General features: G+C 37.9%; 1 protein-coding gene across 1 annotated transcript in view; it reads right to left on the bottom strand.

Moving 5' to 3' along the window:
• The window catches only part of LOC133511305 (polyamine-transporting ATPase 13A3-like), a 30,349-nt gene extending 14,526 nt beyond the window's left edge, over window positions 1-15,823 (bottom strand). Inside the window, exons 1-15 of the mRNA XM_061840097.1 lie at window positions 15,185-15,823; window positions 15,078-15,108; window positions 11,556-11,617; window positions 10,195-10,368; window positions 7,639-7,821; window positions 7,493-7,563; window positions 6,360-6,443; window positions 5,696-5,765; window positions 5,456-5,590; window positions 4,907-4,979; window positions 4,179-4,310; window positions 3,533-3,700; window positions 2,235-2,392; window positions 1,360-1,548; window positions 228-289 (exon numbers count right to left, since the gene is read on the bottom strand). Coding sequence (XP_061696081.1) covers window positions 228-289; window positions 1,360-1,548; window positions 2,235-2,392; window positions 3,533-3,700; window positions 4,179-4,310; window positions 4,907-4,979; window positions 5,456-5,590; window positions 5,696-5,765; window positions 6,360-6,443; window positions 7,493-7,563; window positions 7,639-7,821; window positions 10,195-10,368; window positions 11,556-11,617; window positions 15,078-15,108; window positions 15,185-15,232 — 1,640 coding nt within the window. The 5' untranslated portion in view covers window positions 15,233-15,823. The remainder of the gene's footprint in view (window positions 1-227; window positions 290-1,359; window positions 1,549-2,234; window positions 2,393-3,532; window positions 3,701-4,178; window positions 4,311-4,906; window positions 4,980-5,455; window positions 5,591-5,695; window positions 5,766-6,359; window positions 6,444-7,492; window positions 7,564-7,638; window positions 7,822-10,194; window positions 10,369-11,555; window positions 11,618-15,077; window positions 15,109-15,184) is intronic.
• Between the last annotated feature and the right edge of the window lie 329 nt (window positions 15,824-16,152).

Below are 16,152 nucleotides of genomic sequence, written 5' to 3'. Positions count from 1 at the left end.
AGTGAAATTATCTAACTACATATAAATGAAATTTGAATGTCACAGCTAGAATTCCCTCAAGTAGATTCTCCTTGTACTAATAATGCACTAGATCATACAGTATTGAAGATTAGTGCGTAGATTGATGTAAATACTGGACAACTCTAGAACCATCAGTCCTTGTCATCATAATGATCCATACAAAAGAGGACCCAGAAGCTTCATTCCAAAAAGGTTAAATGACTTACATGCCATTTTCAGCTCTCTGAACACCCCAAAGATCCAAACAGTCTTCAGTGAGCGTGCCAGTCTAGTAAATATTGAGAGTGAGGTACGTAAATTAGGTTAGAGATGCATTAATGAGACATTGAAAAAAGCTCATTTGAGTACCTTAGCTCAATCAACAGGCAACACCCTTAAACCTATTAGGATAAGAAAATATACTTCATATCATTTAAAATAAAACTATAATGAAAATATCATTTACAGGATTTAATGATCTTATGCAATGATCAGTTCTTACTGGTAAAATTCATTTGTCTCAATCCAAAAGACAAAAATACACTGATGCTGTGGTCTTCGATTATAACTTCACACACATGACACAATATTCTGTTTTTGACAGCTCTCTCCCAAAACGTCTTTTGTTGTCATATAAGCAGTCCTTTAGAAAGGATACATGCTTCTTTTTTCTGAGGATCTGAAAAAGTTTGTCAAACTCGGTGGTTGGAGACTTTTCATCTTCAATGTAATAAATTGACTTATTTAGCCTTGAGTTTTGTATTTAGCATCCTCCTAATTTAAAGTGTGTCCCTGGTGTGCGTGTTCCCTTGGACATGGGACATGTTGTTGTTTCTTAATTGTCTTTCATTCCATGGGAAATGTGGCTAGTAAGGAGCCATTTTTCCACTTGGTTGGTGAAAAACTGGTTTGTAAGGAAAAACGGGCAATCGCCAGCCACGCCTGACAACAACGAAAACAACCCTCATGCGATTGGCCCCAGGGTACACACTCACCAGAGTCATTGATAGAAAGACTCCACACTAAAAAGTCAATATTGAAGAAGCATTATGGATTAAATGTGAAACAGTAACAGCCAAAAAGATTCCAGTTGCTTCGATTCAACGTGAATAGCTTACTTGCATGAATGACAATCTAAACCAGTACACTATACTACATTAGGCTACTCACAAAAAGGTATGGATATTAGCTCGTACTGTACATAGACTGTGTGTGTGTGTGTGTGTGTGTGTGTGTGTGTGTGTGTGTGTGTGGTGTGTGTGTGTGTGTTGTGTGTGTGTGTGTGTGTGTGGTGTGTGTGTGTGTGTGTGTGTGTGTGTGTGTGTGTGTAAAAAAATGCAAGCTGTGGATAAGACCCACCTTGTCAAAGCAGACCAGGTTCAGCTGACCGGAAATGTTGATCCTTTGCGGACTGATGCAAAAAATGCCAACTTGCCTCATGCGTCGCTGTGCGTGCATCAGACCAGCAGTCAAGGCCACGGGTAAGATCGGAGGTACAGCAATAACAACGATGTTCAGAGCATCGTAGATGAGGTTTTTAATCGGAACCTGCACAAAGGGACCACCATTACACATATTTCATGAACTCTGCACATAACGTCATTTTTGTAAATAAAAGGCCCCAGGATAATTCCAGGTGGCAGAAAAGTAACTAAATGGGACTAAAATATGTCCTGTTTGGGGTGGTCCCAAAATTTAAGGTAGTTGAGTCACACTTCCAAAGGGACACCCAGTGAGCCAAACACCCATGAATAACTTTATGGAAAAGATTTTCTCACTGATATGTACAAAATGTTTGGTGAGGTTTTTGTTGTGAATTTAGCAAAACATCATTGACAGCCTGCTAGCTAACATCAGAGCTAACACGCTAACCATTTCACCGATAAAAGAACATGTTTGTGCCAATTAACCAAGGAACTCAATCCCTTGTCGTCTATGTCTGAACTTTTAGCATGTCTATCTAGCTCACAATAAAGTCTTCGTTCTTTTCGACTAACAATTCGACTGACTGAAACCACACATACACACACACACACACACACACACACACCCGAGGCTGAGTACAGAGCATTCAAGTGAGGAAACACTTGTTTACTTTTATTTTACATTTTGATATTATCAGAATTATAGTTAGCCTGTTTCCTCAATCGCACTGCCTTGGGCAACCGCGATGCTTCTGCCACCTAGAATTGTGTGTGTCATCAAGGTGAAAAGATCTATTTAAGAAGCAATACCCCTAATAGGACATCAACAACGATGGCGTAGAGGAAACCAAGAAATGCCAACACCCCCAGGCACATCAGGCTCTGCATAGCATCACGGTGCAGTTTGAAGTTCGTGGGTTTCGGGTAAAGGATGGAGCGCACAAGCTGGCCTTTTTCTGTACTGAAGCCTGTGGGATTGTCAAAGACAATAATTCTAATCCGATTAGTAAGGCAAAACAATATTTTAGCATTTAGAGCAGTCATTATTAGGCTTGGAAAATTGGAGAAATGATCAAAACCTTCAATGGGAATTAATAAACCAGGAATTTGGGCTTTAATAGGGAACTTATGTACAGTTGAGAAAATGTATTTTTGCACAATGCTAACTGGAAAAAGAGAGTTTTGAGTTATGAGCAGTTCCTTTGAAATTTTTTGCTTTTTTTGTGGAAACCCAAATTTCCAGATACAGTATGTGCGAGCTTTACATAAGCTTCCATACAGGTTGACCTGCTACCTTTGTGTTCAAGAGGTTTTCTTAATATATGGCACTATATCCAGCTGTAGAAAATTAAAAAATAATAATAAAATAAGGTCAACATAGGAGGCAGTTAGAGGATTCAAAAGCGAACCATTTGTGATTAACTGGTAACTTCTTTAACTCTCCTCTTTCATTTTTTTTGTTTGTTTTTTTTTTGTCAAGTGTCTTTGATTAAAAAAGGATCGCACAATGTAGAACAGGAAATAGCAGTTTATATTTCCATGGAGGAAACCCTTGACATTAGAAAAACGTCAATATATATATATACATCAATATAGCAGCCATGGCTAATGTTGACTTATTTGCAGTGCTAATGCTATCTCAGTATTGCGAGCGTAGTTATTTCATTGAAGCTGGAAATGCATTCTCTGTCATTTTCAGAATCACACTAGTGTACATTATTGATGGGTGCGCATTGCAGAGACTTGGATTAGGGAGGAGTCGTAAAGTGAGGCTACTTTCAAATATTGCTCGCAGTCTTCACACTGAGGTATTGTAATGTACGTATATACACGTGTTTTTTTTCCCTGAAACCTAATGACATATACACACATACATATATACAGCCACATATATACACACACACGTATATGCTTGAATGCGACACTTCCCTATCAAATTACTCTCAATTCCCAGTTAATTCCCATGAAGCCCTATCAAATCCCATACTTCGCATGGAAAGTTTCCACTTTGGAAATTTAAAAATTTCACATCTTAATTTACAGTGGAACATTCCTAGACATTTTCCAGAAAAAAAAAGTTTCCACCGCTTTGCAAAACTAGTCCTCACCCGTTCTGACCACGACCACCTTCGCCAGCTCGCCGGTGTAGTTACTGCTTTGGATGACCTGTGAGCCACAGAAGAGGGTGTGTCCCTTGTGCTGCTCTGTATTGTAGATCATCTCTGCATCATCGCCTGAACTTGGCAAACTGGTCTTGGTAACAGGTACACTCTCTCCTGGAAAATGAAAAAGACATCCAAGAAACAACCACTGGGGTCAGGCAGTCCGAAGTTTGAAGTCGAATGTTCATACTTTTTTGTTGGTAGCAATGTATTGAGCATTTATTGTAATATTTATCATAGTAAATCAAGACATAAAAAAAAAAAAAACATCAAGCATCCAATCAAGGCTGAACCACTGTGGAACCACAGAAGTTCAACCATCCCTCCATTTTCCGTACCGCTCATCTGTGAAACAAGAAGTATTCATATTTTTACTACATTACTCATTAAATGTAGATTGTAAACTGGCCCATGTGATGTACATGGCAACATTGTGTTCTCTTTTATTATCTTTTTGTATAGTATTTAAATGCAACATGAAAGCGGTGGTATTTATAAGTGGATTAAGTCAGATAAATCCCACTGTAAGGAGCGATAAAAAGACTGGACCATCTGACGAATGTATGTACAAAGAGATGAATCATAAGAAAACCTGTCAAGATGCTCTCGTTGACAATGCAGGTGCCACAGATGAGCGCGGCGTCACAAGGCATAATCATCCCATTGGTTGGAATAGTGATGACATCACCGGGTACAAGCTCAGTCGACATGACCTGTTCGACATCTGGGATCAAATTTGAAAAGAGGACACTCCTAACAAATGATAATCATCCAGACCACCATCGCAGAACGTATTGGGAATGTTACAACAGTGGTACCTTGATTTTCTAGTTTCATTTGCTCCATCATGACCAAGCTCATCACTTAATTTATACATATATGAAATATATGTTCCCTATTGAAATGAACTGAAATGCCATTCATTCACAGCCGCCCACGTAATAACAGATAAGAATAGAGAATTTAAAGTAATTAACTCATTTTATAAAGTGTAATTACCAAAAAACTTGTGGTATTTGTGTGTTGAGATTTGTGGCCTAGTGAGTGACATTCGGAACTAAAGTCTTTGAATATGCGTGAGTTGTGCCCTACAGCCACTCCTTGCGAGTTTTCTCTTTTTGTATTTGTGGGTTTGCCGTGTTTGTCCAGTTGAATCAACGACAAAGTGCACCGGCAGCTGTGGCTCTCCTTCCCCACATGAGAGGGCATTACAGTACCTCAGTAACTCGACAAAAAATGCCTAACCCTAAGTCAAGGTACCAGTGTAGTGTTCAAAAACAAATTTCAAAAGAAAATCGGGTGATTTTATGGAATACGTGCCTTTATTTCTTCTGCAGACTGAAACTTGTACGAAACTGTGGGCGACCACCAACTTGTGCAGTTTCAAATAATGCTGGAGTGAGAGTGGCGAGAAAGAATTCAAGAATTAAAAACAAATCAGGGTCATCAACAGAACTGAAACCAAAGCTCAGTTTAAGCATCGATCATCAGCAAAATCAATGAGTGAACCAGTAGTTTGATCTCATGTTGTTGTTGCGTTATATTGAGAAGCAATTCTGCATCAGCTTGAAACCGTACCGCAAACTGATTTTAGCACAACAAATAGAACTTGATCAGTTATCTTACCTAATTTGTTACATTGCATTTCCAAGAGCAATTGTTTTGACATAACTTTAAATATTTAGTATAGATGTAAACAAAATTTTGTTCACATTGGAGAAAGATTCACTCGAAGTTTTTTCTCATTTACATTTTTGGATTCTTGGAGGAACGAACCCCGATAAACCCTAAAATGTCCACATACAAAAGATGGGATTTTATAGGAAATTTGGACAGTAAGAAAAACAACACATGTCCAATTTTACGCACCTTTCTTATGGAATGCAGAGAGGCAGCTATTAAAATAAAAGATAAAATCAACATGGTCAGGGAATAACTGATGTATTCCTGAACACCCCAGAGTATAATAGCAAAGAGCTGGAAGATGTAAAACGGGTTGAAGACCTTCAGAGAAAGACAGAAAGTACATAAATGGTCATTAAAGAACAGAACAGGCTAAAAAAAAACAAAAAAAAAATGTACACAATTTTATTTCCAAACCGGACTTACCTCTTTTACAAAGAGTTTGAATAAAGGTGGCACTTTTACATCGATGTCATTCTTCCCAAAAAACAAAGCTCTGTTGACAACAAGCAGTGGATGTGATTCAATGATAATGTTTAACAGATTTGGTCTATGAAAGGTTATTAAGAAAATAAGCAAAGGGAGACTTACTGAGAGATCTTAAAGTCATCATAATGACAAAGGTATAGTTATAGATATATAATTTAACTCCATGTTCAAATCTGGCCTCGCATGTGTGCAGTCTGTACGTTCTCGCTGTGCGGGGTTTCTCCGCATAACCGGTTTCGTCTCACATCCCAAAAACATGCATGGTAGGTTAATTGAAGATTCTAAATTGTCTGTACGTGTGAATGTGAATAGTGGATTGTGTCAATGTACCCTGCAATTGATTGGCAACCAGTCCAGGGTGCACCATACATCTTGAGGATAAACAATATGGAAATTGAATGAATGAATGACTACTACGCAACGTAAAATCAGAGCTAATTCTGAATTATAACATATGGACAGAGTCTACAGAGAAGGACGGAATGCCATATTCCTCTTCTTGGTGGGAACATATTTCTTTCTCATAAGGAATATTCACAGTAAATCACATTTTCTTGAAATTGAAACGAAAAGTCAGAGGAAAAACTTTGAATTTTGGTACCTGTAATCATGTATGGTTTTAGTGAGTCCATAGCTGTGGTCTCTCTGAATGCCTCCGCAGCTCACCTGTGTGTCCTCCAAGCCCCTAAAACGTTGCGCAAATGTTACGTTTGCTGCCATTGTAGAGATCAGCGTTTGTCAAAGCGGGGTATTTTGCTCACTCTCTTTTCAACAAAAAAATGAGCAACAAGGGGGAATAAAACCCTGGAACTCCAGCAGGCTGTGCTAAATGTCAATGTGAACGGACCTCTTGTCCGCTATATTTGAATGAGAACATATTTACTTATTTTGCAATTAGTTGTATTGGTGTTTTCTTTGATCATATGTAAGGCATTGTTTTTGGTGCAGTTGTTATTTTAAGTGCTTTATAAATGAAGTTGAGTTTTAGGAATAAAACCTTTTGTTTTGATGAGTCCTTAGGCCTACTCTGCTACTGTATCGTAATGACATGATGGTGGCACTTGGAGAGCTAAATCTTTTGGTTTTTTTCCGTAGTACATGGTGTAAAGGTTTTGAGAACCACTGGCATAGACACCTTTCAGAAAATTTGAATATGATGCAACAGTTAATTTCCATAGTTACAGATATATTCAAAAATGTAAACTTATTGATTCAGGGCCCACAATTTAAACAATTTCAAGTATATTGTTTATTTTTACATAATTTGGGCTTCCAGCTCATAAAAACGTACAAGATCAGGAACTAAAAAAATAGAATAGAATGAAGAACTCACCATTTACTTCAGTTTTTGTGGAGAAGGAGATAAATTAGGGGTTGCATCGCATCAATCAAAATGTGGTACTTACAAAACTGTTATTTTTTTAAAATACTTAGTTGGGAATTCATTTGCTTGTATCACTGCCTCAATTCACATTAGTCTAATTTTTTCATATTGCTGATTTTGTGGGTTTTATGAGACAGAAACCCAAATAATAAAAAAAAAAACATACTTGAAGTAGTTTAAATTGTGGGCCCTGAATCTATAGTCTATGAAGTTTAAATTTTCAATGGAATTCTGGAAAGTGAACTTTTCCATGATATTCAAATTTTTCAGCAGGGTTTTTACACTAAATCTACAGTGAACATTTAACATGGATTATGACCAGTAACAGCAATGTAATATGGGATTCATACTTTAATGTTTTAAAGTCCTGTGTGCCTTCATTCCAGTAGTATTTGATGCTGTTGTAGGTGAAGTAGTGCACCTAAAATGAGACGAGAAATAAAAACATCGCAATAAAAGCAAACCAAAATTAAGAAAATAGTTGTACAACTCTGACCGTGTTGACGGATTCTCTGTAGTTGAAATTCCCATTTTGATCCTTAAGTTCACCAGTGAGGCTTTGGTGGTGGTGTCCATTCAGAAAAGGAGCTGTGGACTGATGATCCACACTGTCGAAGGGGGTCTTCCCTGGAGCCGACATCATGTGTACTTTGACACGAACCCACTGCCTGAAGTCATCCTATAAAAGCAACGATAAAATGTTGGCTCAAATAAATGTTATACACACACACAAATACAGTACATACTAATGACAGATGTCAAATCCATTAGTGCTAGCAACTGACAGATTGTGGAAGACAGTACAAAAAAAAAAAATGGTGTACCAGTGTAAGTCAGGTGGTCCACAGTACAATCTGCAATACAAAATATTGTAACATATTTTTCAAAAGCGAATAGTACCTCAATAGGGGGACAGGCAGGCCCGTAAAACAGACACTGAACCAATTACTCCTCCCTACCCTCGCTTTAGGCCAATTAAAAGCGCCATGATTGCAAGGCAACAGCAAAATCTGTCATACTGCATAGTTTACTTGTGAATCACTTGCCGTACAGCATTTCTATTACCTATCGTTGATGGATAAAGGCAGAAATATGGCTACTTCAACAAGCGGTTAAAAACCCAAACCAGTTCTACTGTCAAAATTAGACTATTCCGGTTAAAACGTTACTACGCGTAAGTTAGAGTAACCGCAGTCACAGGGATTCTCTGCCTTTTTGTTTGATCCGTTCCTGTTGAGTTGTTAGTTTGCCCCATAGTCGTCGAACCTTGCTGCATGTCTTTTGGATCCCGCCTAGCCTAGCGTTTCTGTACCTCTGCCTTTTTGGACTGCTACACCGTGTATGACCCAGTTTCCGGAATAAACTACATTGGACATTATGCCTCTGCCTCGAAGTCCTGCATTTGGGTCCGCCCCATACCAGAGGTTTGTGACGCCCAGAGTATTATGGGAGGCCCCTGGGGAAAAAAAATCTATCCTAAATGGTCCCCTGAGCCAAAATGTTTGAATATCCCAGTACAATACTAAATAATATCCTTAAACAGGTACATCAATGGAAAGAAAACCAGTTGCCCAGTGAAATATTTAGAAGTCTAAAATTAAAGATCCGAAAACATAAGCTAAAATAAAGTAATAATACAATAGCCAGTATTTGGGAAAAAAAAGATTTACCTACGATACCAAACAGATCGTCTAGGATACAGGTGAGGTATTTTCATGGGTTGGAATTGCTATTTTGGCCTCATTCATTTTCATTGATGTGAAATATGATGGAGTAGGTGTATATTTGTGCCAGCTACATTTTTAATTTAAATTGTCTTTGGCTGAATTTCCCACTGATTGTGAATTTTTGAAGGTGATGAAGAATGTCAGTGCCAAAAATTCAAGCTACAAAAATCCTCACTAAGGAAGGACATCTTGGTACTGGGTATGTGAGAAATTAAAATTCAGCAACAGAGATTTAAGACGTGTCATTTTGACACAAATATATAACAGTAAGAGCAATCTCTGTCAAAAATGACATGGCAGCATAAAAAGTGTCAAAATATCGCATCAGATTTTCAAAAACTGTTAGAAAATGTAATTCTCACTGCCGCTCTAGTACTCCCGTATCTTTTGAGGATAAGTGGCTCAGAAAATGGATGGATGAATTGAATCAATGATGTTGACTTTTTTTTTTTTTTACACAGAATTGTTTAAGTTGATGATTGTCACATTTACATTTATTCAGTCATTTTCTGAGCTGCTTATCCTGACAAGGGTCGCGGTGGCGCTGACACCTATCCCAGCGGTCATCTGGCAGGAGGCAATCGCAGGGCACATAGAGAGAAACAGCCGCACTCACAATCACACTTAGGGGCAATTTAGAGTGTCCAATTAATGTTGCATTTTTTTGGAATGTGGGAGGAAACCGAGTGCCCGGAGGAAACCCACGCAGGCACGGGGAGAACATAGAAACTCCACACAGACGGGGCGGGATTGGACCCTGGTCCTCAGAACTGTGAGGCCAACACTCAAACCAGTTGCTCCACCGTGCCCCCACAATTTCATTTATTGGTTTATTTTTTATTCTGTTCTGGAATTCAAATGTCAATTGGAAGAGGAAAAACTCAATTCAAATTCAAATTTAAATTCAGATGACACAGCTATATTTCCACATCAAAGTTTTAAAATACTCACATCAAGTGTTTACATAGCCTTTATTTCTCGCCTGTTATCTCTGTTTGTATTACAGTATTATACAATAATACAGCGAGAGCAGCTACGGTGCAATCTGCCAGTTTAAAAGAAAAGGCAAACAAACTGATTGGAAGAGCCTTTATGACGCTAAAAATTCTGTTAAAACATGAAAAGAGTTTATCAGGGGCAAGAAGATATCCTGATGTACCACACGCTGACCACTGATCTATTTTCCTACTTCGTTTGTGTCCGCGTGTTCTGATGGGTTTTGTGTAAGCAGTAAGACCTCCAGGAATGTGGGACAGTGAGCGTGGCAGTGACGGGTACAGGAGAAACAAAACATGGGGGTGCATTGGGAGTTTGTCTGAGCGTACCGTTGTCCTGAGTAGGAGTGTGTGTGCGTCCCTCGGTGAACTTGGCGTGCACGTGGCTTTGACCCCCCACTCGGGAAGCCAGTAGAGCAGCAGGAGCAGGAGACCACCGGACCAAACGGTACCAACACCTACCAGGATTATTTTCCACAGGCAGGGCTGGTAACCCCACACCTCCTACATGGAACACATTAAAATGAGGCCATTATTTAATATATTATGTTTTCTCTTAAATGAGAGACCCCAAATTGAGAAACCTCAAAGATCCATTTTACTCACTTGTTTTTTTTTTTTTTTCAATCATGTCGCTTGCACACAACACTCGGAGTGGCCCCTCCATTTTTTTTCAAGATTCATAAGTTTCCTCTACCGTAACAGATCAGTTTGAAATTGAGATAACCAAATGATAACTACATTGGAGACAACCTCTTGCGATAGCGCCAGATCTTCTACATCGAAGAATAGAGTGGTGAAACCTTGATGAACATCAGCAGGGGAAAAAAAAAAAAAAAAAAAAAAAAAAAAAGAGTACAAATTCAAAGGCAAAAAGCTACCATGTACAGTTAAAATAGGTGTTATGTATAAAGCTTTAAAAAAAAAAATATATATATATATATATATATATAAATATTAATTATAACGAAAAAATAAAATAAATAATGGGGTATCTTCCTTGACTGTAACAGCCTCAAAAAAAAACAAAGGACACCAAAATGTCTCTCAAAGGTCAGCCTTGGTACTAAGACAGAAATTTGGTTTGGGGAGGTGATGGATGGACTTTGGATTGTTGGGGGGATGTGGTTCTGGTGTTTTGTATTTGTCAACTTAAACATACCACACAGTATAATAGCAGAGAACGTGCAAGCGATTTTTGCCTTGTCATAGGTTGGGTACTTTACATTTTCAATATTTGGTAAGATGTTAAAAATTTGTACATATGTAACCATTTCCCAGATCCCCAACCCATCTCATCGGACTCCCTCATCATTTTGGCCGCTTGTATTTGTGATCTTGTTCTTTTGGTTACTACTTATCAGGGATTGAAAATTGTGAGAATTTAGAGATTGTACTTCCATTGTCGCTACTGCTTATCCTTTGGCCGCCCACTCCCCTTTATTTGACCAAAGTGAAACTTTGTGTTCCAATTACCCCCCCCCCTCCCATATCTTTTTTTTTTTTCTTTTTTCAAATGAGAGCTTCTGCCATTTTGGAAAGGTTCTAAAATATACTTTAAGTGTGATGGCATTTGCGCCTAGAGAAATCAATAAGCGGAATCATCAGGGAAAACTGTTCTAAAAAATAAACAATTTTCAATTAGCATCCCTACTCCTGGGGATAATTATTATTAGGGAGTGGATGATTACCATCTCATCCTCCAGGCCTTGGTTGATGAACTTCATTTCTCGGTTTTTCATGCTGTCAGGAGCTGCAGAAAAAGAAAAAAAATGAGTTTGTATTGTACTTTATTGGTGGTAACACCATCGCCTGGAGGCAGATGACAACTTTTGTTAAACTTCTCCTGAAATGTCTGCTACAGTGATGCACTATTCATTTGACCCAAGAATTTAACCCAAGGGTCGCATATACAGGGTGATAGTGTGAAATGACACAGCGGGGGAAAAGTATTGAACACACCAACTGGTATTTATTTAATACTTAGTACAAAAGCCTTTGTTTGCATGTCAGCTTAGTCCGTGGTTTGATGACAGCTGTTTTAAGTCAGGTGGGAAATGTGCCTGACTTAAAAGGCTGGTATGTGATGTCTGGAACTCTAGTGCTAAATCATGGTGCCAAACTCAAGATTTGGGAGACAAATCCGGGCACCTATACCATTTTATATGGCCCGCGAAATCAAATTATGTACATCAATTTTATGTTTCCTTTTAAAGTACCAAAATTGCAAATTATGTTTACTGTTATTAAGGTTGAGATAATCTAAATTGTTTGTTTTTTTTTACCTATAACCCTTTCGAAATAAAATATTTGAAAAAACAATTTTTTCCTAGATTCTGATTTCAAAACTATTGAGTGAGGTGATCATAAATGTATATGGCCTGGCAGGATGGCCTGCCAAGAGAAACCAAAACATATGGCAATTACCTATGAGGTCCCGCAAGGGTCAGCTCTTGGGGCCTACTGTTAATCCTGTATGCGCTACACTTGGGTTAAATTCTTCAGAACTTTAATTTTGACTATCGTATCTATGGAGATTGTGGCCCCATAGCTCAGTGGTTACAGCGCTGGTTTGGTAAACCAAGGGTTGTGAGTTCATATCTCACTGGGGCCTCCACTCCCGAGAGGGGTTGTGTCAGGAAGACCATCTGGTGTAAAAATCTGTGCCAAACAAATATGAGCGTTCATCTGAGATGTCATACTGTGGCGACCCCTAACCTATGGAGATTACAGTTATATTTAGCAGTGTCTCCAGATGACTACAGTTCAAGTGAGGTTGTGTCACTATCTAAAGCAGATAAATAACTGGATTAGCTAATGAAAAAAATCAGCTGAACCCCAACAAAACTGAGATAATTGTTTGTGGCAACAAAGTAAATAGGATTAGCATTAGAAAATACCTGGACTCACTATCTTTGAAAAACCAAAGACCAAGTCCGAAATCTTGGTGTTCTGATAGATTTCGATCTGACCTTCAACAATCATATCAAATATATTACAGAAGCTGCCTTTTACCATCTGAAGAACATATCTAGAGTGAAGCCTTGCATGTGTCAAGCATTCCGGGTGAAGCTCATCCATGTTTTTATCTCAAGTAGACTTGACTATTGTTACTGTCTTCTGACTGGACTCCCCAAGAAGAGTATTAAACAGCTGCAGCTCACTCAGAAAGCTGCAACTCAGATTCTGACCAGAACAAAAAGGAAGAGCATATAACTCCAGTTGTAAAGTCTTTACAGTGGCTTCAAGTCCACTTTAAAATACATTTTTAAGGTTCTCCTACTCGTCTATAAATCACTAACTGGTTTAGATCCTTAATACATGAAAGAAATCTTCTCGGATTACAAACCCAGCATGGCTCTGAGATCGACAGACATACGTCAAATAGTGGAGCGCAGAGTACAAAGCAAACATGGTGAAGCAGCATTGGGCTATTACGCTGCACACAAATGGAATAAGTTGCCAACAGATGTGATGACAGCCCAAAGTGTGAATGTTTTAAAATAATTTTTCCTCATACTTTTTAGAGTATTTCCATTTTCAAATGATATTTCTTGCATTGTATGCTGTTTTAATTTTAGTTATTTTCTTTTTTTCTCTGGTTAAAATCTTCTATTACTTTGTATTTAAATGGTTTTAATCATGTAAAGTACATTGTGTAAGAAATGTGTTGTACAAATAAATTTGCACTACAATGTAGCCCATGACAAAAAAAGAGTTTGTGCTAAATAGTTAAAAAGTGTTTTTAAAAATTAGTTGGGAGTGGATCCAGTCCATGCATGGAGGACCTGAGTTGTTCCAAATGTGCATAATGTTCCAGTTAATACAAATATATATTAGCATAGTAAAACTCACTAATTTTTTACGAACCCCTGCTGTATTTAAATGTTGCCAGGATGGTGGAACTTGTACAGCTGTATTTTTAGGTGGTACTTACTGTAAACCACCATTTTTATGTACTGTATTCAGTCGATTTTAGAACCTGCACTTTACTTCCCTTTTAGAAAAATAGTTGAGTCATACAGTAAACTTACCACATGGTTTTTTAAATACAAATAGTTGTACTTCTAGTTCTATACTGTGTGAGCACTTTTGCCAACCCAACTCCTGACTCAACTTGATTATTAGTCATCAAATTGTGCCTGTCAAGCAGAGGTGGATGGTCACTCACTACATTCACGCTGTTAATTTGTGACTTTTTGGATGAATTGTACATGTTACATTAGTTTTAATGCAACATTTTCTTAAGTATATTTGTGATAAAAACTACTTTATTTTGCTTTGACCTTTATTACTTTTATTTTCCATATCTATGCGCTATTGTTTTTGCTATTTACTTTTATGCATCCATCCATTTTCTTTGCCGCTTATCCTCACAAGGAGCCCATCCCAGCCGTCATCAAGCAGGAGGCAGGGTTCACCCTGAACTGGTTGCCAGCCAATCGCAGGGCACATTGAGACGAACAGCCACACTCACAATCAAACTTCGGGGCAATTTAGAGTCTCCAATTAATGTTGCATGTTTTTTGGATGTGGGAGGAAACCAGAGTGCCCAGAGAAAACCCACGCAGGCACTGGGAGAACATGCAAACTCCACACAGGCAGGCCGGGATCGAACCTGGGTCCTCTGAACTGTGAGGCCAACGCTTTACCAGCTGATCCTCCGTTCCGCCTCTATGTACTTTTATTATTATATTATTGTGTTCATTATATTTACTTTGTTGGTCAATTATTTGAATTTACACACTTCTATTTTTGTCGCCTATTTGACGTTCTTGCTCTGATTTAAAAAAAAAAAAAAGTAGTCACTCTAAAGTAGTTGAGTTTTCAGTGAATACCTTTTTCTACTGTTACAGTTGGAAGACGAGTTTTGATTTGAGTCATACTATTCCAATGCAACAGCAGGCTACTTTTATTGAGACCGGTTTTTAGCTCATTTACTCTTGTATTCAAGAGCCTGATAAATTTGAGATTTATAAATCTATCTCGACAAGTGGTCGGCAGAGATCCATGTGTGCAATTTCAGTTGCAGATGGTACTAATTCATTCGTTTATTTTACTATTTCATTTCATTTCAAGTGGCGTCAACCTCATGTGAGCGAACACGCGAAAAAACCGGCAAGTGAAAACGCTCAAATTATCCGTAAAGGACGCCACAAAACACAGAAGTCAACCATAACGCACCAATATTACAAACGTGAAACATTACATACCGTGTATTTGGCCCGTGCCGACTCTTCCCCACTGCACGAAATTAAATGAGTGTACCTGTACCTCCACATTTCTGTCTGCCGTTGCATATTTGTTAAACTTGACACACCTCTAAAGCTGGATTTACGATGCGTACCGCATGCTTCATTAGGCGCATGACGTCGCTGCTACAGTGAAGAGTGGGGAAAAAAAAAGGTGCGGTAAAAAAAAAAAAAAGTGCATCCAGTTGGATATCATCCAACACTCTTGCGATTGTGAGATAAGAATCTGATAAACATCGAAAAATATCCGCACAGATTTTCAAAGGCAATGGGAAGTTGACGTAACTGAAATACACATTGCTGATATGAATGAATTATACTACTATATACTGTACTACTTAAACAAAACGAATAAACATAAAAAGTTAACCACATAGTGGTACTACAACAAAAAAAAAAAAAAACAATTTTAATAATACACAACTGCAACTATTTAAATAGAACATAACGTAAATATAAATATATAAATACTGCCTCTGCTGTTGTACTACTACTCAAATAAAACAAATAAGCACAAAATTTAAATGCATATAGAGCTACTAAAAATGAAATAATCAATATACAAATACGACGAGTGGCCTGCGATTGTTCTGGCGACCAGTTCGGGATGTGCCGATACTCTTGGCCGCAGTTGGCTGGGACGGGCTGACCCGAGTGGGGATCAGCAGTACAGAAAATGGGTAGGACTACTTAAACTATATTTAACATTACTGCTTCTACCGCAACTATCAAAGCATTTTAAACAGCAAATGAAAAATAAAAGCTACTTCTACTACACTAAAAAAAAAAAAAAAAAAAATCTGAGTTCTTAGTAGTAGTAAGGACTCGGACAACAAAAGCAAATAACTACTATGAGATTTGATAGATAGATAGATAGATAGATAGATAGATAGATAGATAGATAGATAGATAGATAGATAGATAGATAGATAGATAGATAGATAGATAGATAGATAGATAGATAGATAGATAGATAGATAGATAGATAGATAGATAGATAGATAGATAGATAGATAGATAGATAGATAGATAGATA

The sequence above is a fragment of the Syngnathoides biaculeatus genome, chromosome 13 (assembly GCF_019802595.1).
Source record: "Syngnathoides biaculeatus isolate LvHL_M chromosome 13, ASM1980259v1, whole genome shotgun sequence".
Classification (NCBI taxonomy): domain Eukaryota; kingdom Metazoa; phylum Chordata; class Actinopteri; order Syngnathiformes; family Syngnathidae; genus Syngnathoides; species Syngnathoides biaculeatus.
The sequence above is the reverse complement of the archived record's forward strand: the minus strand, read 5'-3'. Positions and strand labels throughout refer to the sequence as shown.